This window comes from Chiloscyllium plagiosum, unplaced genomic scaffold (assembly GCF_037043375.1).
Source record: "Chiloscyllium plagiosum isolate Xiang-an unplaced genomic scaffold, Cpla_swu_hap1 HiC_scaffold_11, whole genome shotgun sequence".
NCBI classification, from domain to species: domain Eukaryota; kingdom Metazoa; phylum Chordata; class Chondrichthyes; order Orectolobiformes; family Hemiscylliidae; genus Chiloscyllium; species Chiloscyllium plagiosum.
Window position 1 is genome coordinate 58,153,365 of NW_028270149.1, and position 27,514 is coordinate 58,180,878.

The 27,514-nt window shown below is 40.4% G+C and overlaps 1 protein-coding gene across 1 annotated transcript; it reads left to right on the plus strand.

The window, feature by feature from the left end:
- The first annotated feature begins 151 nt into the window (after positions 1 to 151).
- Positions 152 to 27,246, plus strand: tyw2 (tRNA wybutosine-synthesizing protein 2). The gene is made up of 8 exons (XM_043704574.2): positions 152 to 314; positions 7,250 to 7,333; positions 8,344 to 8,512; positions 10,096 to 10,294; positions 11,327 to 11,477; positions 16,133 to 16,242; positions 20,291 to 20,448; positions 26,236 to 27,246. Exons 2-8 carry the CDS (start codon positions 7,278 to 7,280, stop codon positions 26,797 to 26,799), a joined length of 1,407 nt encoding a protein of 468 aa, XP_043560509.1. The 5' UTR covers positions 152 to 314; positions 7,250 to 7,277; the 3' UTR covers positions 26,800 to 27,246.
- Positions 27,247 to 27,514: the final 268 nt, after the last annotated feature.

A 27,514-nucleotide genomic window follows, 5' to 3' on the forward strand; every position in this document is an offset into this window, starting at 1 on the left:
AAACCCTTCCGGCCTCGCCTGAACTCAGGGTTCCGACCCGCAAACCCTTCCGGCCTCGCCTGAACTCAGGGTTCCGACCCGCAAACCCTTCCGGCCTCGCCTGAACTCAGGGTTCCGACCCGCAAACCCTTCCGGCCTCGCCTGAACTCAGGGTTCCGACCCGCAAACCCTTCCGGCCTCGCCTGAACTCAGGGTTCCGACCCGCAAACCCTTCCGCCCTTGCCAGCAATGAGTCTTAAATCGGATGGCCGTTAATTCATGGAAGATAAATCGATTCCAGAAAAAAAAAGCGGAGGAAATGAGACCGAAATGACGTGAGTTTGAAGGAAGCGGAGTTAAGAATCAGATAGAAGTTTTCTGACTTTGGGCTGGGCGAGGGTCGATGGTCAGACAGTCGTTATTCCAGCGTAGACCGGGAGTTCCTGATATGGACCCCACAGAACCCCCTTCGTAGTAATGTCTCCACACACCTAGAATCCTTAGAAAGTCTTTGTGAGATCATGATATGGAGGAGCCGGTGTTGAACTGGGGTGGACAAAGTTAAAAGTCACAACACCAAGGGTCCAACATGTTTAATTGGAAGCACTAGCTTTTCAAGCGCCCCTGCCCCCTCCCCCAGGTGGTTGTGTAGCAGGACCATAAGACACAGAATTGAAAGCAAAAGATTATAGTGTCGTGCAAATGAAATGATAAATTGCACAAACCTCGATTGTTGTTAAGTCTTTCGTCTTTTAGAATGGGTTACTGGTTTTGGTTCATTAATTTGTAAATCCCAGAACTTTAAGCCTCATTCTCAAGATAAGTTAAAGTTTTGTAAAAACAAAGTGACATCTCGGCTCAGATGATGCCTTAAGCCTGTGCGGTCAGAATCCGTCTGCATCCCAATCTTGAATCAGACTGATTCTATTTCCAAAGTGGAATTTACAAAATATTATATGGATTGACTGTCTGCATTGACTGCCTGCTGGTTGTGTGTGTTTTTTTTTGAGCAAAATAGATTGTATCTGTAAATATAATTCTGCAAATACAAATTCTACAAATACAGCGGCCAAACAAGTTTGGTACCCATAAGGATGGCCTCAGTAGGGACCTTGGATTCATGTCACACTACAGGTGAGCCTACTACACTCTCGCACAAATACCCACTGTTACATACTCAGACACTCACACAGACCCTCTCTCATACACACTCCATATACCCCCACACGGACCCTCTCACAGGCTTGTCCCCCATCACACTCACACGCACTTTACCAAGCTTGCGCACGCACAAACACTCTCTCTCTCTCTCTCCCCTGCATGCATGCTCACATGTCTATGGGGTGAATTTGTATTTGCATAATTATATTTACAGATACATTTTATTATGCTCAAAAAATACACAACTTGCAGGCAGTCAATGCAGACAGTCAATCCATATAATATTTTGTAAATTCCACTTTGGAAATGGAACCGGTCTGAGTCAAGATTGGGATACAGACAGACTCTGACCTCACACCTTTAATGCATTGTCTGAGCTGAGATGTCACTTTTGTTTTATAAAATCTTAACTTTTCTTTTAAGTCATATTTTCAAGATGTTCTGGGATTTACATATTAATGAACCGAAACCTGTAACCCATTCTATAAGATGAAAGACTTAACAACAGTTGAGGTTTGCTAAATATATCATTTTACTTGCATGACACTTTAATCCTTTGCTATAAACTCTGTATCTAATGGTCCTGCAACACAACCACCTGAAGGAGGAGTGGTGCTCCGAAAGCTAGTGCACCCAAATAAACCTGTTGGAACAGAACCCAATGTTGTGTGGTTTGTAACTCATTTGATCAGAGAGTTCAGGTGGTTTTGATGAAATTAAGTTAAGTAGGCAGAGAGGAAAATTGAATTCCCCAGACAGAGGTATCTGCTGCCATGGGAATTCGGTCAGGTTCCCAATGAGTAAAGTTCCACGTACACTGGGATAATGATCATCAAGCCATCGGAAAATCTGGGCCGTGGTGTAGCTCCTGACTCACTATAAAACTGACCCTATACTTCACATCTCCTCACCTACAGCTCCTCCAGACCCTGACCTGATACTCCCACACCCAGGACCACAGTTTCACCCCCATTATCCCCAAGCCCAACCCAACTCCCCGCACCCAAACTGCAGCCCAACCCAATCACTTTGGATCTGATTCGGAGATGCCGGTGTTGGACTGGGGTGTACAAAGTTAAAAATCACACAACAGCAGGTTATAGTCCAACAGGTTTAATTGGAAGCACACTAGCTTTCGGAGCGACGCTCCTTCATCAGGTGATTGTGGAGGGCTCGATCGTAACACAGAATTTATAGCAAAAATTTGCGGTGTGGTGTAACTGAAATTATACATTGAAGAATTGATTGTCTGTTAAGCCTTTCATCTGTTAGAATACAGTGATAGTTTCACTTCTTTCATGTGTAAATCACAAAACCCTTTTTTTTTAAAGTTGCATTCTCGGGTTAGCTGTTAACAATGGTGATAGCTAGACAATGTGTTGAAGGTGTTAGCCCCCTGTGTTCTCTGTCTATGACCTGATGTTTAGATTGATTCCAATCTAAAAAGTGAAATAACAGAGTTTTACATAAATTCATGCAGTTTTTGAGCTCAGGGTTCGACATGAATCTATGTGGTTTTTGAGTAAAGTGCAATGTAACTCTGAAAGTACCAAAAAAATTCACCACACACAATATATATGTGTGCATGTCTTTGTCTGTCTGTGTGTGTGTCTGTCTGGGGTGGGGGTTGTGAGTGTGAGAAAGTGTGTGTGTGTGTGTAGTGAGTGCAGAGTGTCTTAAGTCTGTAACGGGGTGCATGTGTGGGAGTCTGTGTGTCTATAAGGGTTTGTGTGGGTGTCTGTGTGTGCGTCTGTGTGTATCTGTGTCCGTGTGCATGTGAGTGTATGTGTGTGTGTAGTGCAATGATGATCACCTGTAATGTGACATGAACCCAAGGTCCCGGTTGAGGCCCTCCCTATGGGTACCGAACTTAGCTATCAGCCTCTGCTCAGCCACTTTCCTTTGCTGCCTGTCCCGAAGTCCACCTTGGAGGATGGTCACCCGAAGGTCCGAGGCTGAATGTCCTGGACCACTGAAGTGTTCCCCAAATGGGAGGGAACCCTCCTGTCTGTTGATTGTTGTGCGTTGCCCATTCATCCGTTGTCGTAGCCTTTGCTCGGTTTCCCCAATGTACCATGCCTCTGGGCATCCCTGCCTGCAACGTATAAGATAGACAATGTTGGCTGAGTCACATGAGTACCTGCCATGTACACGGTGGGAGGTGTTCCCATGCGTAATAGTGGTATCTATGTCCACAATCTGACACGTTTTGCAGCGTCCACCGTGACAGGGTTGTACGGAGTTGTCCTGAGAGCCGGACAGTTTGCTACGAACAATGATCTGTTTGAGGTTTGGCGGTTGTTTAAAGGCAAGTAGTGGAGGTGTGGGGAAGGTCTTGGTGAGGTGCTCATCCTCATTGATAATGTGCTGCATGTATCAATGAAGATGAGCACCTCACCAAGCAAGCCCTACGTAAACACCGGATCTGCTCAGATGAGGAAGAACGTGACGGACACCTGGAAGTACTCAAGGATGCCCTCACAAGAACGGGATACAATGTTCAACTCATCGACCGCCAGTTCCGACGTGCCACAGCAAGGAACCGTAATGACCTCCTCAGGAGACAGACACGGGCTGCAATTGACAGGGTACCCTTCGTTTTTCAGTCCTTCCCAGGGGCTGAAAAATTACGCCATGTTCTTCGTGACCTGCAACACATTATCAATGAAGATGAGCATCTTCCCCACACCTCCACTACTTGCCTTTAAACAACCGCCAAACCTCAAACAGATCATTGTTCGTAGCAAACTGCCCAGCTCTCAGGACAACTCCATACAACCCTGTCATGGTGGACGCTGCAAAACGTGTCAGATTGTGGACATAGATACCACTATTACGCGTGGGAACACCTCCCACCGTGTACATGGCAGGTACTCATGTGACTCAGCCAACATTGTCTATCTTATATGTTGCAGGCAAGGATGCCCGGAGGCATGGTACATTGGGGAAACTGAGCAATGGCTATGACAACGGATGAATGGGCACCGCACAACAATCAACAGACAGGAGGGTTCCCTCCCAGTTGGGGAACACTTCAGTGGTCCAGGACATTCAGCCTCGGACCTTCGGGTGACCATCCTCCAAGGTGGACTTTGGGACAGGCAGCAGAGGAAAGTGGCTGAGCAGAGGCTGATAGCTAAGTTCGGTACCCATAGGGAGGGCCTCAACCGGGACCTTGGGTCATGTCACATTACAGGTGATCACCATTGCACTACACACACACACACACACACACACACAGATATTCCTACACACACACACTCTCACAGACACCCACACACAGACACCCACACACACCCTTATAGACACACAGACTCCCACACATGCACCCCCTCACAGACTTAAGACACTCTGCACTCACTACACACACACACACACACACACTTTCTCACACTCACAACCCTCACCCCAGACAGACACACACACAGACAGACAAAGTCCCACATGCACACATATATATTGTGTGTGGTGAATTTTTTTGGTACTTTCAGAGTTACATTGCACTTTACTCAAAAATCACATAGATTCATGTCGAACTCTGAGCTCAAAAACTGCATGAATTTATGTAAAACTCTGTTATTTCACTTTTTAGATTGGAATCAATCTAAACATCAGGTCATAGACAGAGAACACAGGGGGCTAACACCCTCAATATATTGTCTAGCTATCACCATTGTTAACAGCTAACCCGAGAATGCAACTTTAAAAAAAAGGGTTTTGCGATTTACACATGAAAGAAGTGAAACTATCACTGTATTCTAACAGATGAAAGGCTTAACAGACAATCAATTCTTCAATGTATAATTTCAGTTACATCACACTGCAAGTTTTTGCTATTAATTCTGTGTTACGATCGAGCCCTCCACAATCACCTGATGAAGGAGCGTCGCTCCGAAAGCTAGTGTGCTTCCAATTAAACCTGTTGGACTATAACCTGGTGTTGTGTGATTTTTAACCTTGGATCTGATACTCCTTCCCCAGGTTCCCTTCTTGATCCAATTTCTCTCTCCCACCTACCCTGCCCTATACTAAACACCACATCTCCTATCTGCCTCCTCCTCCCCCCCCGCCCCAAAACACCTTAACCCTTTTCCACTTGGTATTCTACCTACCTGGCATTCCACACCCTAGAGGTAAATGTAAGATATTTGGACTTTCAGATGACGTTTGATAACTTACCACACATTAGGCGACTCAATACGGTGAGCCAATGGTACTAGAGGTACCATGGATAAACTAATACAAGTCTAGTACATTGCTAACTAATACAATTTAGAGAGTTGGGCTCAGGTTGCATTTTCAGGATAGCAACCTCTAACTAGTGGTGTACCGTGGGATTAGTGCAGGGCCACAATAGTTTACAGTATAAATGTTTTGGATGAAGGATGTGAATGTACTGTCATCGAGTTTACAGACAACATAAAACTAGATGGGAACGCAAGTGGTGAGGATGACACGTAGAGCAGGGGGACAGACACAGGTAATCTGCTTGAAATTGCCACTCCTTGAAAAATCCAGCCCCTAAGTCTTGTTTTGTTTCATATGAGCTAGTGAGGTTTTCACACCGTTCGGCTTTTCAGTATTCATGGAATTTTACTTTCGCAAAGAGGATTTGGACTTGGCAAGAATGAACAACAGTTTTCATAGGCCTGAGCTGCAGTGCTACTCACTTGTGGAATATCGTCACTGCTCACTTAATTTTTTTTATTTAAGCAGATTGTGTTTTGCGTAGAACTGATTTGATTAATGCTCTAAAGATGTTATCATAGGATTATATGCCAGTTCCTGCAAAAACCTAATCTATGACACCCTCCTGACCTGACATCCACAGATATGTATTTTTAAAATTTAAAAAAAGGAAGAGTTTGAATATATACGGCATCTTTCTTAACCTCAGGATGTCCCAAAGCACTTTGTAGCCAATTAGTTACTTTTAAAAATACAACAAAAACAGAAATTCTGAAAATGTTCAGCAAGTTCAGAAGCATTTGGAGAAAGAGGAGTAGTTAACATTTCAAATTTCCAGGCTAGAGCAAAATTGTGCTTTCATAATTTTAATATTCAGTCATGGTGCCGCCCAATTAGTTTATGTTGCAATTGACCTGTTCATCCGTTTTATGTCGGCTGTGTGATGATGTTTGGAAAGGATATCTAAGAGCTATCTTGTCAATGATTAGAGGCAAGCATACTAATGTTAAAAATCACACAACATCAGGTTATAGTCCAACCACCTGATGAAGGAGCAGCGCTCCGAAAGCTAGTGCTTCCAAATAAATATGTTGGCCTATAATATGGTATTGTGTGATTTTTAACTTTGTATACCCAGTCCTACACTGGCACCTCCAAATCAAGCATACTAATACATTGCCTCCCCAATCTGACTTAAATCAGAATGAGGAAGAGGTCTTATGTAACTCAGTACTGCACTGCATAATGCAGTTATCTGCACATTCATTTGAAAAGCCAACAAAACTTAGAAGAACAAATATCAAAAATTCAGATGTAAATACCTGATGAATGAGTAAATTTGCTTTAAAAGCTTTAGACAAAATAAGCGCACTTTCTATTTCTGCAAAACTGTTCATTTTTATTTTGCTTTTGGAGCAGTTGCATTTTCCAAATGCAATGCACAATAATTTTAAAAATATATTAATCTGTGCCACTCTTGTCCTCTTAAAACACATTCCAAAGATTTCCTCAACATTGGCAGATCTCATCATGACGAAATCCACAATGTGTACTGTGTGTTTATTCCACTGGTATCAAAATATGTATTTGTATTCTGCAAATTAAACTTAGGATCAGTCATCTGCTCCTCTAAATCGTTATAAATTTCATCTTATTCTGAGGTTGGGGGGGTTGGGGGGGTAACTGTATTCTGTCAATGATTGTTGGAATTAAAGTCCTGATGTTGAATGCCCATATTAAGGGATATGTGCTGCCAAGACCATTGTTGATTTCGGCATCTATAATTGTGTATTTATACAATATTTTCTGAACTGCTTGAATGCGTAAGTTTGTAATTGAATGATGGGACCTTTCTATAAGTCTCTCTCTTATAGAAAGCTTTAGAGATAACTTTGCTTATATTTGTTGCATTTTCTTTCAGATATTAAAGTAGTTGTAGCAGCTTGAGAATGCAGACTGAATCTTTTACAATTGTGACTCAGGCTCAGTTTGCACAACAATATAGGTAAGACATTAGTTTTATACTTTCAAACACGATTCTCATTAAATCTAATATTTTAGTTGGTCTTTTTCCATAGCTGACGCAAATTGATTACATTTTTCTAGTATTACTTAATATTTTACATCCAATAAAGTTTAAGTGGATCATTTTTAAAATTACTGTTTACATTTCCAATTGATTCTGCAGTTACATTTTGATGCGCTGAAACTTGCTTTTGTTGAGGGTCTTTAAATGAATTGTTCTTCCAAAACAGGGGATGAATTATCCAGTCTGCTGCAATGAATAGTAATAGGGCCAAAGTGCAACAAGTAACATCAATTCCACTGTTACAAAGTAAACACTTCAAGTATACATAACTACATTACTTCTCTTCAGCTGTTTTCTCTCATCCAACTAGGTGTATCGTAACTTTATTCCACATCACTGGTGTTTGGCTGAGCAAATTGATCCTAAGTGGAGCAATCTCAGAGAAACACCATAATTTGAAGTTAGAAAAGTTGTAAAGATAAATACATGTAATTTTGTGTATGTCCTAAGGTAATGAATCCACACAGAACATCTCTTTGAATGGGAATCTGTGAAAAGTACCTATCTCCTATAAAAGAAAGTGCCTCAAATTTCAAGCTTTATATGTGTTACTTCCCTTGTTATAAAATTAATTATTTATACCGATGTCTTAAGTTTGGGTTGTAAGGAGTTGTGCCTGCATTGTTATTGCAAAACTCTTGAAAATCACCTGACCGTTTCATGCTTTCCTCCTCTTTGCTCCCATCTTCTGATCCTACTACTTCAAAGCATGTATCCAATCTCTTGACAAGAATAAGCATGAGAAGAATTGAGAGAGGAGAATGGGGAAGAGTGTCTTGAAATGAGATTCAGGATAAATATGAGTGTCCCAATGTGAAATAGCATTAAAGATTTCAAAGTGCTATTTGGCCAGTGAATCTACAGTTTTCTTTATCCTGACATCAGAATGTATTTTTAACCTCCTTTCATTTATTTCCACTTAACAGAGAGTATTTGGAGGCAAATGGAATTTTGGACACAGCCTATCGCCTCCAGAAGCAGCCTGATGGAACAGTGGCATTGCCTGTGCTTTACAGTAAACTCAGTCAGCACCACCTTCTCAACCTGTGTAATTCTGTGGCTCTGGGCAGCACCTGTACTATCACAAAAATAAAGGTAGGATTTCTTTCCTCAGTGGCACAGTGATAGGATTAGGGTTCAAGTATTTTGATACTGTTCAAGTCTTTGGGCTTTCATGTGACAACAAAAATATAGAAGTGCTTGGAAAATAATTCCAAGGTACTGGTGTGTCATCTGCTTTGAGAATAATTCAAGAGTTATAACTTTATGGGTGGTACATAACAGTATGTGCATTGTTACCCAAAAAATTACATTTGTAAACCAAATTGATGAAAAATAGATTACAGTATTTAGCTCCCACTCATCTCTCTTAGCATCATTCAATTAACAGCATTACTTTGATTTGTTAAGAATAAAAAAAAAAATATGTGTTTCAATTATGGCAAACCATCCTAAATGTGGAATTCCAGTCAGCATAGACTGTGGTGGGAAACGCCACTTAACTTGCCATGGAGAAAACAAGAAGCTTCTGTTTGCCTTGCTTGTCAGTACTCAGTGTTTATTAAGAAACTGTAATGTATCACTAACTCCCACAAATCATGTCAGCTTTGATCTGTACTGTGTTAAATAATCTCTGTTGGGTAGCAATTGAGGTCCAGCAAATATCCTTAACAGTGATGGGGAAGAATAATTTCAACTCCTGGTTATGTCCATAACATCTTGGTGGAAATTGTTTGGATATAGGAATGTCCAATGAGGACACTAGTTTGATTGTAATAGGAACAAATTACTTCAGATGCTAGAATCTGTACTGAAAACAACAAATGCTGGAGATCATAGTGGGTCAGGCAGCATCCATGGAGAGAGAGCAAGTTAATGTTTTGAGTCCAGATGATTGTTCATCAGAGTTGAAGTGAAATGTGGAGGGACACATTTATGCTATAGTTTGGCGGTATGGTGGTGGTGGGGATAATGGGTGTAGGGTGTTGATGGAGATAAGATATTAGTAGTTTACATTAAGTGATTGGAATATGAGAATCACTTATTCACTTAATGAAAGCTACTAATATCTTTTCCCCACTAATATACCCTACACCTACCCCGACTACCACCCCCCAACAAAAGTATAGCATAAATGCTCTCCCTCCACACTTCACTTCAGCTCTGATAAAGAGTCACCTCGATTCGAAGTGTTAGCTTGCTCTCTCTTCATGGATGCTGCCTGACCCACTGTGATCTCCAGGGCATTTGTTGTTTGCAGCTTGATTGTGATGCCGTCAGTAGTCAAGTACGAGCCAGTATTCTCTGTTTGGTTCATGCATGGAAAATGACAGTGGAGTATTGTTTAAAGCTATGGAGCTGTATCCAGCCAAGAGACAAAGAGTAGAGAGGAAAAGTCATTTTTGGCATGGTGGTGAGTTGCTGTTTATTTAATGGAACTTTAGTTAAACAGAAAAACAGCATGGAAAAATCATGGAAGTATGGCCAGTGCCATGGTGATAACTGTCCAGTGGTTCCCAATTTGTGAACAGTAGTCAATTAATTTGCAAAAAGTAATTGACCTCTTTCAGTAACTATTTTCTCTCTCCTCAATTTTATTATAAATTTATCACTTATAAATCAGTTGTTAGGTGCAATTTGTTTCTCTTTGCCTAAATGTTTTACAAATACTTCTTCAGAACCCAATACTATCCAAGAAGTCTTCAGTAAAATCCTGCCACAAACAAATGCAGGAGGAGCTGTCTGAATTGGTGAAGCATGCTGGAGTATCATGGACTCATCAACTGAAGCATGACCTGCCTCGAGTGTGGAAGCGGCATGGAGACATGATTATTCTGAATGAAAGTGCATTCCAGGCAGATATTTGGAAAACCTTGGGTAAGACATAAAGTACAAACTATTTGAAGAGAACATTTCAGTATAAACTCTGTTGATAACCTCAATCCTGAGGATATTACTGTTTGTTTCCAGGGGATTATCATATTGCTTATTCACTGTATGTTCCCTCCTCTTCAATTTGTTCACCAGCTAAGGTCAGCAAACCATGCCTACTAATGCCTTTAAGAAGTAGTCACAGCCCAGGAATTTGCTAATATGGGGGACCTGCACACAACTGCATAGCTGAGAGCAACGTTAAATCACTGTCCAAACTACATACACATTTTTTAAAGCATAAAACACTTCCTTCCCCCCCACATAGTTTGGAACTACAAACGGTGTGTCTGTGTTGTGTGCGTGCACGCATGTCTTCATGCACCATTAAATTGTTTTCAAACAGTGCAACCATAATGACATCCCATAAGGGCAGTGTGGAAAATTGGACCAAGATACAACCTTAAATGTGTTGCCCAGAGGTTATCACATGATGAGCAAAATGTGTTTTTCAAACTTTGCTGATTTGGGTTTGGAAAGTGATATAACATTTCCTGTTTTATGTTCACATCTATTTATCTTTATTAAAATGAGTGAAGGACAGAAAATAAATGTCCAGATAATTTTTGCAGAATGGAATAAATTTCAGAATCAAAATCAATAGCTTCTGCAGACCATTTACTGGACAGGACACAAGCCAGGAAATTGAGATAGGAGAAGATAATATTCTTTACTTTAATTGTTTAAAAGGAGTTTCCATCGCTCTGTTAAAATATGTTATTACATTCAAGGGATAGAATTAATGTGACAGGGGGTCTCATAAAGTAAGAGAGAGGAAAAATAAAATTAGGTAAAGTCACCATGGACCCTGTTCATTCTTATCTGCAGAATGATTCTTGACATAAGGGCTGAAAAGAAAGGAGACACAATGCGTTAAGTAACATGGATATTAGAAGCTGTTACTTTTAGTCATCTGTGATATAGAATTAAATTAGCATTAAAAATGTACTGATTGTCCCTTTATGCCCTGTATTGCAGAGCCAGGACTGTGGCTGGTGGTTGCTAATGTACTTGGAGCAAAACGCATTGCAAAAGCTGGTAGAGTATCTGCTGATGGCTTTCGGACTCCAAAGGTGACTTTACTGCTGGGGAATGATGCCTGGGTTCACCATATTGACAATGGCATCAGGTGAGGGCAGAATAAATAGAGATAAATTAAAATCTGACCATAAGAATGTAAAATTTTACTGCATGCAGACATGACATTGCTAATGATTGTGGGTGCTGTCTGACTCTTTCACAGTGTTGATCTTTATGTATGTATAATAGGTTTATTAAACAGACTTTAGAAGTCATGGCACAACATAGATTAAACATGAGATTCCTCTAACCTCAGTTTCTCAACAGTGGAGATTAAATTGGATGATACCAGCAGTATGAAACAGTAGTAAATTGATGTTTGAGTTTTCAACATGCCAATTTTTGTTGTTCATTAACCTGGAAAATGTTTGTCAAGATTTTAAATTCCAAATCAAGTAAAAGTGACCAAAGGACCAGGAAGCAATTCTCCAAAAAGTGTTTGAACTGTCATTGTGAAAAGAAATTTGGATGCTGTTAAACATCAGCTACTGATTTGCCGCTGGCATAGGCCAGTTGCATTTCCTGTATCTTTAAGTGAGATATGAATGGAGGTCAAGCAACTTCTACACTGGGAAAGACAGCAGTCAGATAGTGACTTATTCTTGGCCTCTAAGTGTTAACGTCAAGCTGAAAGTTAAGAGCAGCACTGTACAGCACAGGTATAATTAAACACAAAAGGGCACAAAATACAGAAAGAATTTTATAAGAAGCACAACTTTAAAAACACTGTTCAACTTTTGTGAATAACGTGGCAGGGAAATAAATGAGCAATCACTCAGCGTTAGTGGTGTAATTCAGCATTAATATATGTGCCATATAAACTTAAAGTTGCCATAGCCCTACCAAGATATAGGGCTGCTCTCCAATTAGAGAGAGAGGAGTGGTCGTGGGTCACTATGCCTCAGGCATAGCGAGAGGTTGAAAAGGGAAGTCCTTCACAGTAATCACAGCAGGTAAGGGAGTTGAACCGACAGTTCAACAAATCAGCCATCCAGCCAACTAGGCTATGTTGTGATGAGGTGAAGGTTCAGTTTGATACATAGTAATTATGACAAAACTTTGAGTAATAGGTATGTGTTTCCTTACTAGATGAAAGGGAGTGAGGGTCAACTCCAACAAAATCAGAAATTGCTGAAATAGCTAAGCAGGTGTGGGAGCATCTGTGAAGAGAAATCAGAGTTAATATTTCGGGTGGAGTAACCCTTCCTTATCTCGAATCTTGTCTCCTAGTGGCCAGTTTCAACATCACCAATTTGGGGGAAGCAAGTTGTTTCTCCTTGCACTCCAATCTGTCTTTTTCATTGGTCTGTGGTGAACTATTCGTGAACAATGTGGCCAAAGTGGAATAAACTTAAGTAGGCAGATAGATACTTTAACTTTAAAAACTGCAAACCATTTCTACCCCAGGAGCCAATCAATGATTGTGAAAATAAAATTACCCTGATTTTAGACTGCATTCTAAAGGAAGATTTATTACTAGGAATGATGAGCAAGGATGTAAATAGTGTAGAAAATCTCCTCACATCCTTTTTCTATAAGTCAACAAGATACAAGCATCGGTGACTGTAGGTTTCGTTGTCCATCCCCTAATGTTCCTTGAGTTGATGAGCCAACATGAACAACTACAGTACATGGAGTGAAGGTATTCTCACTGTGCATTAAGTAGGGAGTTCCAGGATTTGATCGAGTGATGCTGAAAGAATTGTAATTTATTTCTGATTCGGGTTGGTCAAGGGAGTTTGGAGATGTTGGTGTTACCATCTGCCTGCTGCTGTTATTAGAATATGACTCCAACCAATGGAGAGTTTTCACTGAATTCCAGTGCACTTCAATCACACTCTGTTGATGTGAAGCCTTGATGCCATGGGCCATCCATCTTATCTTATGTCTGGAATTTGGCTTCTTAGGCTTTTTTGTACCAAAGTTGTAAAGAGTTTGGAGCTGAGATGACCTGGCCAAATGCAAAGTGAGCATCATTGAGCAGGTTATTGGTAAATAAATTTTCTTACATTACTTAACAGTGTGGAAACAGGCCCTTTGGCCCAACAAGTCCACACCAACCCTCCGACGAGCAACCCACACCCCCCCCCTATATTTACCCTTCACCTAACACTATGGGCAATTTTAGAATGGCCAATTCACCTAAGCTGCACATCTTCGGACTGTGGGAGGAAACCGGAGCACCCAGAGAGAACCCACGCAGACACGGGGAGAATGTGCAAACTCCACACAGATAGTTGCCCGAGGCGGGAATTGAACCCGGGTCTCTGGCGCTGTGAGGCAGCAGTGCTAACCACTGTGCCGCCCAAATGTTGCTTGAAACATCTATCTTTCATTACTTTGGTGATGATTGGGAGTTGAAAGATGAGTCAGTATTTGGTTAGATTAAATTTGTCTTCCACTTTGTGGCCAGGATATACATTTCACTTTGGATATGTCAGTGCTTTGAATATACGAATTGGAGACACAGCTAATTATAGAGCACAGGTTTTCAGGACTGCAGCTGAAATTTTGCTGAGGTATGGCCTTTGCTTGCCAGTTTCTTGGAATCATCGGTGAATCTAATGGCTGAATACTGACATCTGAGGATAGATTTTCCACAGCATTTCTAACTGGAGTTTGATGGTCACAAATGTATCAGGCTTGTCTTTTATACTGGTGTTCTGAGCTCTTCCATCATCAAAGATGAGTCAATTCATGGAGTCCTTTTACCTCCTGTTCATATTTCAATGTCCACCCCCAGTCATAACTGAAGTGAGGACAGAAAATGCTTGAAATCTTCAACAGGTCTTGCGGAATTTGTGCAGAGAGAAATACATGAATATTTCAGGCTGATGGCCTTCATCAGTTGGGTTTTGCTGAAAGCTCAATGACCTGAAATATTAACTTTGTTTCTTTTTCCATAGATACTGCTACACTTATTGAAACTTTCCTGCATTCTCTTGTTTTTATTTCAGTTTTCCAGCATCTGGAATATTTTGCTTTTGGATGTGGTAGGGCTGTAGAGTTTTGAGCTGATCCATTCTCTACAGCCTGTTACTCTTATTGACTTCCTCGCAAAGCTGCTCCTTTTGCAGCAGATTGATAGTCTGCTCAGGGTATTGTGATGTTGCTTTCAATCATGGGAACATCATGGTAAGCTAAATTCTATTTTCATTTCACATTCCACTCACTGAGGACAATAGTAGCACCCCTACCTCTAAAACTGAGATGATGCCTATTCCTCTCAAATTGAGAAATGGTGGTCAAATATTCATAGTCTTCATCGCTCCACTGCTTAATGAATTAACTCACTGAGAAATCACAAGCACCAAGTTTAGAATTGACCTCTTCAGGAATTAAAAAAAGAAATTCCTGGAAGTACTTAGTGTGTCTGGCAAGAGAAACAAGAGGACGTTTCTTCAGAACACCAGGAATTATCAACACTGCTATATAAACTTGCCCTTAGTGTTACCTTTTCAACATATAACACAATAATATTTTTTTAAAAAGACTTTAATTGACTGATTATCTCATTCTCAAATTGTAGTAAGCTACATTACAGTCAGTTAACGATGGGGAAGCGATTGTCCAATGGTATTATCATTGGACTGTTAATCCAGAGACTGAGGTAATGTTCTGGGAACCTGGGTTCAAATCCCACCATGGTGGATGATGGAATTTGAATTCAATAAAAAAATTTGGAATTAAAACTGCCATCGTTACCTGGTCTGGCCCACAGCAATGGGGTGACTTTTACCTGTCCTCCGGGTAATTGGGATGGGGAATAAATGCTGGCCTAGCCAGCGAAGCCCACTTCCCACGAATGAATAAAAAATTTAGCACTTCTGAAGATACTGTTAACTAAGCAAAAGGGGAGAAAACTTTTTTCACACAGCAACACCCTGAAGAACCAACTAGGTGACTTAACAGATTATTTGCTTTTGTTAGTGATGCATGAAGACAGATTGTTGGCCAGGGTACTGGAAAGTTCCCTCCTCCTACACAGATAATAACATGGGATCTCTTGTGCTCATTGAATCAATTTGATTTCTCATTTCCAGATCTTCATTCAACAACTGTCAGTCTAAATAAAGCAGCTCAATAGCACTTGAGTACTAGATTAAATTTTCTACAGTGTGGAAACGGGCCCTTCAGCCCAACAAATCCACACCAACCCTCTGAAGAGTAACCCACCCAGACCCATTTACCCACGCAGACACGGGGAGGATGTGCAAACTCCACACAGACATTCGCCCGAGGCAGGATTCAGACCTGTGTCCCTGGTGCTGTGAGGCAGCAGTGCTAACCACTGAGACACCGTGCCACCCCTAGTTTGGAAATATGTGCCTTTTGGACATCAGATCCAGTCATTGTCAGACTGACAACCTCATGCTAGAAATCAGGGCTTTAAGTGGTAGGAAATGACCCCTACATCATATGCTGCTTACAGACCATGAGGTTTGTTCTGTGGATGGTTTTACTTGTTCATGATCACTGCCTGTTGGAGTATTGTCACTTTCTGTTGAGTCTTCTGTATTGCTGCAAGTACATGCATTTTCTCAGCCATCATGATTTGGGTACTGCTTTTGTTATCTATCGACATGTAGTACTGTAATTTGCATTTATATTCTTTTCTAAAAATTATTGTTATTTCTTGAACTAATCAAGAAATTGATATGTCTGTACCTCTAGTATTGTAAAGTGCCTCATATTCTTTTGAAGGTATACATTTGATGTCACCAAATGCATGTTCTCCTCAGGAAACATCACAGAGAAGCTTCGGGTCAGCTCATTTGATTGTACGGGGGAGGTGGTTGTGGATCTGTATGCAGGTAACATTGAGAGTTACTCACATGAACACAATGGGCTGACTGGCCTCCATCTGTGCTGTATGATCTTATAATACTCTACTGTTTGTAAAGAGGGAAGCAACATTACAGGGACTAGTAATTTGAATGAAAACTATATTCATTTAATTAATTCATTTATTCAATTGATACTGTTATGGACTAAGCTAGACCATTCAAAACATTCTTAAGCAGGCAGCTCAGACCAAAACTTTGCAATTTGTTTCGCTAAGTGTGCAGTGAAAATTACACGAATTAAGTTAGCGAGGTTGACTATTAGATTTTAAAACAGACAGAGATTTATTCACAAAATTATACAATGAAACACAAAGGATAGAATGAAGACCCCATTCAGACCTCAACCTATCCAACTAGACTTAATTATGCTGTTCTGAATACACACAACAGTCCCAATATTAAAACTCCCTTTAAATACCAGTATAAATGGAACACATACTTACAGGCTGAAGTTGAAGGGCTGAAAAGAGAGTGAGTGTTTCCACACAGCTCCCTGTTGAACTTCCAACCAGTTCAAGACTGAACTAAAACTGCTCAGCTCAGCTAGAGCTGACCACTCTCCTTTCATTATACAGGTCACTTCTAAAACTTTGGCTTGAAGTTTCATCTGTTTACATAGTCATAGAGATGTACAGCATGGAAACAGACCCTTCGGTCCAACCCGTCCCTGCCGACCAAATATCCCAACCCAATCTAGTCCCACCTGCCCGCACCCGGCCCATATCCCTCCAAACCCTTCCTATTCATATACCCATCCAAATGCCTCTTAAATGTTACAATTGTACCAGCCTCCACCACTTCCACTGGCAGCTCATTCCATTCATGTACCACCCTCTGTGTGAAAAAGTTGCCCTTTAGGTCTCTTTTATATCTTTCCCCTCTCACCCTAAACCTATGCCCTCTTGTTCTGGAATCCCCAACTCCAGAGAAAAGACTTTGCCTATTTACCCTATTCATGCCCCTCATAATTTTGTAAACCTCTATAAGGTCATCCCTCAGCCTCCGACGCTCCAGGGAAAACAGCCCCAGCCTGTTCAGCCTCTCCCTATAGTTCAAATCCTCCAATCCTGGCAACATCCTTGTAAATCTTTTCTGAACCCTTTCAAGTTTCACAACATCTTTCTGATAGGAAGGAGACCAGAATTGCACGCAATATTCCAACAGTGGCCTAACCAATGTCCTGTACAGCCGCAACATGACCTCCCAACTCATGTACTCAATTCTCTGACCAATGAAGGAAAGCATACCAAACGCCTTATTCATTATCCTGTCTACCTGCGACTCCACTTTCAAGGAGATATGAACCTGCACTCCAAGGTCGTTTTGTTCAGCAACACTCCCTAGGACCTTACCATTAACTGTATAAATCTTGCTAAGATTTGCTTTCCCAAAATGCAGCACCTTGCATTTATCTGAATTAAACTCCATCTGCCACTTCTCAGCCCATTGGCCCATCTGGTCAAGATCCTGTTATAATCTGAGGTAACCCTCTTCACTGTCCACTACACCTCCAATTTTGGTGTCATCTGCAAACTTACTAACTGTACTTCTCATGCTCGCATCCAAATCATTTATGTAAATGACAAAAAGTAGAGGACCCAGCACCAATCCTTGTGGCACTCCACTGGTCACAGGCCTCCAATCTGAAAAACAACCCTCCACCACCACCTTCTGACTTCTACCTTTGAACCAGTTCTGTACCCAAATGGGTAGTTCTCGCCGTACTCCATGAGATCTAACCTTGCTAATCAGTCTCCCATGGGGAACCTTGTTGAACGCCTTACTGAAGTCCATATAGATCAATCTACTGCTCTGCCCTCATCAATCCTCTTTGTTACTTCTTCAAAAAACTCAATCAAGTTTGAGAGACATGATTTCCCACGCACAAAGCCATGTTGACTATCCCTCATCAGTCCTCGCCTTTCCAAATACATGTACATCCTGTCCCTCAGGATTCCCTCCAACAACTTGCCCACCACCGATGTCAGGCTCACTGGTCTATAGTTCCCTGGCTTGTCCTTACCACCCTTTTTAAACAGTGGCACGACGTTTGCCAACCTCCAGTCTTCCAGCACCTCACCTGTGACTATCGATGATACAAATATCTCAGCAAGAGGGACAGCAATCATTTCTCTAGCTTCCCACAGAGTTCTCGGGTACCCCTGATCAGGTCCTGGGGATTTATCCACCTTTACCTGTTTCAAAACATCCAGCACTTCCTCCTCTGTAATCTGGACATTTTGCAAGATGTCCATCTATTTCCGTACAGTCTATATCTTCCATATCATTTTCCACAGTAAATACTGATGCAAAATACACATTTAATATCTCCCCCATTTTCTGTGGCTCCACACAAAGGCCGCCTTGCTGATCTTTGAGGGGCCCTATTCTCTCCCTAGTTACCCTTTTGTCCTTAATGTATTTGTAAAAACAAATATAAACAAAAGGTCTCTAAAAGTCCTTTTCACCTCTGTACCAAACCAGACTGATTGGAGCCCGGCCGGTTTATTGCCCCTCTGAAAAAAACCAAGGACAGAGTCTCCTTGAGAGAAGGAACAGCTTTTAGGAAAAAAAGGACTAGCTTTGTGACAGTACTCACAAAATGTAATTTTGCTGTTCAGAGCAAGGGAGGTTAATCAACATTGGTATAGATAAAATTTACTTCAGAGAGTTTACCTCTTTGAGCTCATTATGTTAATTGAGCTCTCATACTATCAGCAAGTCATTTCATGAAAGGTCCCTGATGACATATAGCATTATTTAAACAAGCATTCATGTAAACTGCATACAATGTTAGGCTTGAACAGACAAGGAGAAAGTGAGGACTGCAGATGCTTGAGATCAGAGCTGAAAAATGTGTGCTGGAAAAGCGCAGCAGGTGAGGCAGCATCTAAGGAGAAGGAGAATCGACGTTTCAGGCATAAGCCCTTCTTCAGGAATCATTCCTGAAGAAGGGCTTATGCCCGAAACGTCGATTCTCCTGCTCCTTGGATGCTGCCTGACCTGCTGCGCTTTTCCAGCAACACATTTTTCAGCCTTGAACAGACAAGTAATTTTAGTTTGGGTATGTGTACTCTATATATGATAATTATTTATGATGTTTTGATGTTTATTGTGCACTTCCTTTCGTCTCCAATTTTCCTTAAATATCTTTGGTAAGAAATTCATGCAGCTTTAAGAATATGCAGACTATTAGAATAATCAGCTTCATTGTTTATTTCCAATTTCCTTTAGTGCTAAAGTGAGGACTGTCATGATTGGAGAACAGAACATTTTATGCCTTTTTGTGCCCAGTGTCACTAACACACATGCAAACACTCTTTCCAAGTCAAGGGCTACAGCCAAATAATTTAAAATAAAGCTCGCTGTGTGCTGCTTCTCTGAGTTCAAGGTCATTAGATAAAATGCAGCTGTTTTGCATAACTCTTTAAGGAAGTTGTCTGTACTGGTTTCTGGCTTGGTTGCTCTTTAAATCATCCTGTTCATATTGCAGAGCAGTTTAAAATTGACGTTTTCAATCTCAAACACACACATGGATTTGCTTTTGAGTCTCTTTATACTTCTTCAGCAAGTCAGTCAGTAGCTAGATTCATAAATATCAATGATCAAAATGTGACATATGCCATTATCAATGGCAAGGTGTCTTGTGTGTTTATTGTCACCAAGATACTGCTATTGACAGAAGTGCCTGTGTACACCAGGTTTTTGAATGATAACCGCCTCATAAAAGATAACTGCCACACCAATATGACATTTTATTGAAAAACAGAGACTAGCATTTTAATAACACCTTTCAGTGCTGCAGATGTCTCACTCTGCTTTACAGCCATTGCTGATTTTTAACGTTTAGTTACTCAAATAGTATAGGACCCTGGTATATGAGTATTTCAACTGAAAACTTGTAATGTGTAAAAATACTTAGAGATGATCATATATTGCATTAATAGCTTTCTTATTTTGTGAATCATGTGTACTAGTAATTCTGTAATGAAATTAATTAATTCCGTTTCTACAGGCATTGGTTATTTTACATTACCATTTCTCATGCATGCGGGTGCAGCATTTGTCCATGCCTGCGAATGGAATCCACACGCAGTTGCTGCACTCTTAAAGAATCTGGAATTGAACAAAGTATTGCATCGCTGTAAAGTCCACAAAGGTGACAACCGACAGGTATTTTCTTATGTGTCCACTATTTTTTACTGCCTTCTGTTGGAATCTTACAGGGTTTTCTGAATTTGTTTCATCAAAGCAGGATAAATCTTGAGGAATCACTTATTCTGAGGATAAACCTGCTATCGATGTCTTTTCCAAAAACCTCAGCCTATATCAAATACTATTTTCAGGCACTTTCTATCTTTTAAAGCTTCGATACTTGAAATCACAGTGCCGAATTTAGGATAATTGAAGAATGTTCGCATAAAGTGAAGAATGTTAGCATAGAATTGAATAACTTTTAAATTTAATAAGCTATAGGTGAAATGACTTCTTATTTTCCATAAGTTTACCATCTATATCCAAGAAAAGAAGTTGAGACTGAGGAAATATGTCTGTTGCATCAATATGTGGTTGGAAAAAGGACTGGTGATACTAGAGATTTGTAAATGCTGAGCTCATACAATATTCCATAGAACAAAATGATTCTTCTGTAATGGGGGTTGTAGACACAAGGACAAATATTTTCCAGCAAACAGCTGACCAGAGTTTATTACTGGAGATGAGATATTTATGTTATATTTTGATGTTTTACCTTTTGGGGTTCAGTAGTCATTGAATCATACAGTGCAGAAGTAGATCCTTTCATCCAACTCATCCATGCCGACCAGGTTTCCCAAACTAAACTAGCCCCATCTACCTGCGTTTAGCCGATATCCCTCTAAACCTTACCTATCTTGTACCTGTCCAAATGTCTTTTAAATGTTGAAACTGTATTTGCATGTACCTCTTCCTCTGGCAGTTCATTCCTGTGTGACAAAAGTTGCCTCTCAAGTCTCTTTTAATTTTTCTCTTTTTGAAGGCAAAATGAACTGGAAGCTGCAAGCCAGCCTCATTGTCACACTGAGTTTCATGCAGGCTGATTGATTAACAGTGGAGCTTCACTGTTAATCAATGGTAGGAAGATCCTTTATTTAATCTCCACATTTCTTGAAGTTTGCCCATGTTGAATACTGTGTGAGTTGGCATTGAGAGTGTAAGGGCAAACTGAAATTGGATTGGCATGAGTTAGCACTTAGTTAATATAGGGCTGTGGAGGTGGGCAGAGAGGAATAAGGTGACATTATAGTTACAATGTGTTATGCAGGTGCATGAAGAATAAGGTGGCATGGAGGAACAAGAGGCCATCGCGTGCAGGGAGAAAAACTGTGTTCCGGAAGGCATTGAAGGATCTTGGTGGTAGGTGGCATGGGATGGCACAGATTGGATATATGAAGTGTGTGAAGGCTAAGGGATGTTTTTGGGAGTTTTTAATATGGATTTTTTTCAGGAGGTTTATTGGGTCAGATGAAATAAATGACATATGATTTATACATGGTCTGTGGAATGAGTGGACTTTTGTAGTCCCAAAGGTCTTTATTACTTTAATTTTCTAAAGTTCCCACCGACACTTTGAAGTGGACCTCAGTACAGAGATCCACAAGTTCATCCATTTGTAGTTTTGGTATTTTGGACCAGTCTTTGCATCAATTCTGAGCTGTCACTTGAACTTTTAAAATCAATAAGAAATTGCAATAAATTTGATTGAATGTAGAGAATGGAAAAAAGAAAAGAAAGACTTAAATGGAAAAGATACAAGAATTTAATAACAATCATGGCAAAATTGTGTGTCCTTTATCAGAAATTTCATTGCCTCTTGCAGTTACATTTTTATAAAAATGACTTCACCTTTTTACTGACGAGAGTTGGTTCAAACCCTTTTATACATTGGACTTAGATTTTAGTCAAGGCCAGGATGAAGATATAAAATCTCCTTTCTCTCGTGTAATGATCCTACATTCAGTTACAAAGTTGTAAATAATTTGGTACATATTGTGGATCTCCACTGCATGAGAAACAAATAGTTGTGTGAAAAATTGATGCATTACAGAAAAACATTGACGTTCTTGAGACGTTGATGGTAGAACAGAATTTTGAGTTGGAGAAAGCTTTTCTGTAGTTGAGAAAGTATGTGCCATCTTGAGTCATAATACATCTGAGGAATCCCACCAGTGAAACACAGAATTATAAGGACAAAATCATATGACCATCAGTGGTGTTATCAGTCAAGCTTGCTGAATGTTAGAGATGCTCTTCAGGTGTCTAGGTAGATTTGGAAGAACCCATCAATCCTTACTAGTGAAGGTATACGTAACGTTGTACAGCAGAATGGATTGCATTAGAAGAGGACACAGGATTAGTCAGGTTCTGGTGAGATTGTAAGGAGGAGGAGGATAGATTTGGGGCATCCATCACCAGACCAACACTAATATTGTTGAATCACCTAATCATGATGAAGGTTCACATAATGTAATCCTGTGGTCGACTCCTGCCACCAGGAATGTGACCAATCTAGACATGAAGCAGCTTGTTGAGCACTGGCTGAGGAAGGCAATGTATGAAAATTGGGAGCACTTTACACCTAATCTACACCTTTTCACCATCATTGTTCTTCTCCTGGGCTGGTCATACTCACTCCCAACATTCTACAACAAACCTGCTAGAAATCAATGGTGTCTTCAAGGCCCTGATAATGTATCAATTATCCTGGTTAAAGCAGAAGTCTGTGGTCATTGGCTTGCATTTGATAGTCTTGACTTAATTTGCATGTTGGTGGCGACTCCAATTTCGTCTACCACCAATCCACCATGATCAAGTTGGAATTTTCTGTTCTCTCTGTTAATGTGACAGAGGCAAAGGTCCAGAGCAAGATACAAAATAGTCATTAATGGTGGAGAAAACAAAATATGTAAAATGGGTGTAAATTAAGATGTTGTAATTTATTTAATTTATACCCATTTTCAATTTTTTTCCTCCACCATTAACAACTCCACTATCTTTGGTGCTGGGCCTCTGTCCTGTCAAATACCTTATGTTCTGAAGCAGTCATACTGGACTCAAAATATTAACTCTGATTCCCTCTCCACAGATGCTGTCAGACATGCTGAGTTTTTCTGACATAGAATCATTGAATCCCTATCAAGTGTCAGCAGGACCATCAAGTTCAGACTGACCGTCTGAAGAGCATCCCATCCAGACCCACTCCTTCTACTCTATCCCTGTAACACTGTATTTCTCTTGGCTAATCTACCTAGTCTGCACATGCTTGGACATTATAGGCAATTTAACATAGTCAATCCACTTAAACTGCACATTTTTGGATTGTGGGAGGAAACCGGAGCACCTGGAGAAAACCAGTGTAGATATGGGGAGAATGTGCAAACTCCACACAGACAGTCACCCAAGGGTGAAATCAAACCCAGGTTCCTGATGCTGTGAGGCAGCAGTGCTGCCCATTTTGTTGAGAACATTGTCTGAGTTGATTTCGGAATTCTAATATCCACAGTTTGCCTTTATGACTAGAAAGGCTGTGGTTATTTGGTCTCCAAGTTGCACATGGACTGTCAGGTTTTATGAGTAGTTATACTTTCAACTATTTAATACAGAGATAAATTCTAATTTGGAGTTTCAAAGATAACCAGCTGTTTTACGTGGTCCATGTGATTTATGTTGCTGTAGAGACAGATTATGACAGAATCAGAGTCCATCGAAAATCATTCTAGTAATGGCTTACAGGGTTTCTAAGTTATCACTAAATCTAGACAAACAGGTCTGTTTGCAAGAATTGGAAAAAAGAAAGAGAGCAGAGAGTTACAGGCAGCTGTCTTTATGGTTAATCATGTAAAATGTGGGTGACAGCCTGAACTCAAATTGAGGAGACCAAGTGCATTATGATTCAAATGAGGCTGCAAGATTCACTTGGCTTTTGCAAGAGAGAGGAACCTCTGGGGTAACACTTGTGGTGAAAGACCAGTCAGGGAGCAAAGTTACTCAGCTGAGAAAGAAAAAGTGAAACCTTGTTAAATCGAAGTATTTTATTTTCTCCATTTGCACCAATCTTCATGCATGTGAACCTCCATTTTCCATCTGTACAATGATGGATTTTCAGGTCACTTTGATTTGTGTTCAGCAAAAAAGGTTTTCTTGCATAAATGCTATAATTGGGTGCAAACACTGAATATGAAGTTAGTATTAGAGATTTAGACAGAGGCATTAACATTCTGCTGGGCATGCTTGGCCTGAAGACATTTGACTCAGTGGTTAGCACTGCTGCCTCACAGCACCAAGGTCCCAGGTTCAATTCCAGCCTTGGGCGACTATCTGTGTGGAGTTTTCACATTCTCCCCGTAATTGCGTGGGTTTCCAAAGATGTGCAGGTCAGGTGAATTGGCTATGCTAAATTGCCCATAGTATTAGGTGTATTAGTTCGGGGTAAACATAGGGTAGGTGAATGGGGCTGGGTGGGTTACTCTTCGAAGGGTTGGTGTGGACTTGTTGGGCCAAAGGGCCTGTTTTCATACTGTAGGGAATCTAATTAATCACACCATGCCTGCGTATCACTGTCTTCTGATGTTTCATGATTCTCCGTGAACAACAAACTTAGTGTTTAGCGGCACAGTTTCCTCCCACAGTCCAAAGATGTGCAGGTTAGGTGAATTAGTCGTGCTAAATTGCCCGTAGAGTTAGGTGCATTCGTTAGGGGGAGTGGGTCTGGGTGAGTTACTCTTTGGAGGGTCGGTGTGGATTAGTTGGGCTGAAGGGCCTGTTTCCATACTGTAAGGAAGCTAATCTTTCCATATAAGCATAATTTGAATATTGAGATACATCCCAGAGAGACCCAAATGAAGGTGTTTTCCTGTATATTGGGTTCCAGCTTGTAAGAGCTATTCATTTCGCTTTGAGCTTGAGCTATGAAATAGCATTGCCTGCTGCATAGCAGGAGGACTCTGAACACTGAAGTCAAAATTATTTTCTTTCAAATCATTGAGTTGTCTTCTGGGTTATACTCCATTTGAACCCAACCGACAGCCACCGACAGATATAATTCGGCTGTCATATTTTAGCAGGATTTTATTTGATTTGCTTTGATTTAGTATTGTCAAGCACTGAGATACAGTGAAAAGTATTGTTTGCATGCTAACCCGACAAGTCATACCTTACGTAAGTCTATCAGGGTAATAGAACAGAATGTAGAATAGGGTGTTACAGCTACAGAGAAAGATCAACTCAAATATATGAAGTCCATTCATAAAGCTGATAACAGTGGGGGAAAAATCGGTTCTTGAATCTGTCGGTACATGTTTCCAAACTTCTGTATCTTCTGCCTGATGGAAAAGGGTGGAAGTGTATAACCAGGTTGGGAGGGGTCTTTGATTATGTTGGCCAGTTTACCAAGGCAGCAGGAAGTGTGCATGGAGTCAATGGAAGGAAGTCTAGTTTTTGTGATGGACTGGGCTGCGTTCACAATTCTTTGTAATTTCTTGTGGTCTTGGGTGGAGCAGTTGCCTAACCGAGCTATAATGCATTTGGATAGGATGCTTTCCATTGTGCATCCAAAAAAATCAGAAAGAGTCAAATTGTAGACTTGCCGAATTTCCTTTGCCTTCTACAGCAACTGTGTAATGTTAGAAAAACAATTCAAAGATATTTTTATGGTCCCAAAAGTGATCACAACAATTTGACTGAATGGTTCACAGATACCTCATAGTTTACAGTAGAGATTTTCTTCTTATAGTGGATACTGGAGCCATGAAAGTAGAAACATTATTCCCATGTATCCACTTTTGGCTTCCACGGTGGCTACTGTATAGTAGGTCAAGGTACCTTGATAAAGATTGTGCTTTTCATTCCAATTTGCAAATGTAATAAACTGCTTGAAATATTTCTTGGTTATAAATTTATAATTAAACTCCTTTGTGTTTCTAGCTGTCTCTACGCAATCTGGCAGATCGAGTGAATTTGGGACTCATTCCAAGTTCAGAAGAAGGATGGCCTGTAGCGTGCCAGTTGTTAAGAGAGGATAAGGGAGGGATTTTCCACATTCATCACAATATTAGCCTGTACGGTGAAAACAGAAATGCACACTTCGACAGGCAGAATTTTGATAGCAGTTCTTCTAAAGCACAGCAACAGTATTTAACTGCAGAGCTTCCAGCTTCAAGTATTGAGAGATCTGGGAGTAGTTCCGATTCTACAACTCCAACATTCACATCATCATTGAAAAAGGATGCAAATGAAGAAAGCATATACAACTTAAGATGGAAAGGACCAGGCAACCAGTCAAAAATTGAAAAAGGAGTATTTACCTATCCGGAGTGGCAAGCTTGGGCAGAGACAGTTGCATTAAGGATTAAGTGTTTATTAGAAACTCTCCATGCAAAGCCATGGTGGACAAATATCTTACATCTTGAACATGTGAAGTCTTATGCACCTCATGTTGATCATGTTGTACTGGACTTGGAATGTAGACCATGCGATGTGAATTTATAAACTGAAAATATTGGGCTTTTTCCCAAATTTTGTAATCCATGAAAGTTGAGAAACTGAAAATGCCTGTATTTATCCATGTTACACTTAGCGTCTTTCTGTCGTTAACTGGTATTATCCTATATATCTTTTAATGGCCTGATTTGCACCCCAGCCTTCTGTTTTGTACATTTTTAAAAAAATATTTTACGTGTAACATCTTATGTTCAATTATCATTTAATTTTACAGTTTATCTTTGCTTTTCTAATTGTTTTTGTTGACTACTGTCCTAATCTCTCTATTTTGTTCTTTTGGCTTTCTTCATCCATGTTGTCTCATTAGTATTTAATTTGTTCTTTCTTTTTGACAGAGCACTTTCTCCTGTACTCTGAAATATATAAGATGTTGTTCAACACTGTCCTATATTGTTATTTGTTGATAATGAATACATAACAGTCGTGTCAAAATAACCTACTGCTCCTGAAGTTTTTTCATTTTCCAAGCATTGAAGCAATGTAGTATCATCCTCTGTGATTTGCTCCCATCATTCCCTCTGTAACCTGTAAATGTTATTTTTACAAGATCATCATATCTATTCTATGTCTGCAACTTTACCCTATACCTCTGAAAATTATGTATTTTATTCCAGCATCTGTTCTTTCTTGAATGTCTCCTTTCCACTTACGTGCTTCAGCCCTTGTTGCTGCTCTTCCTCAGCTTCATTCACAAGTGGGGAAT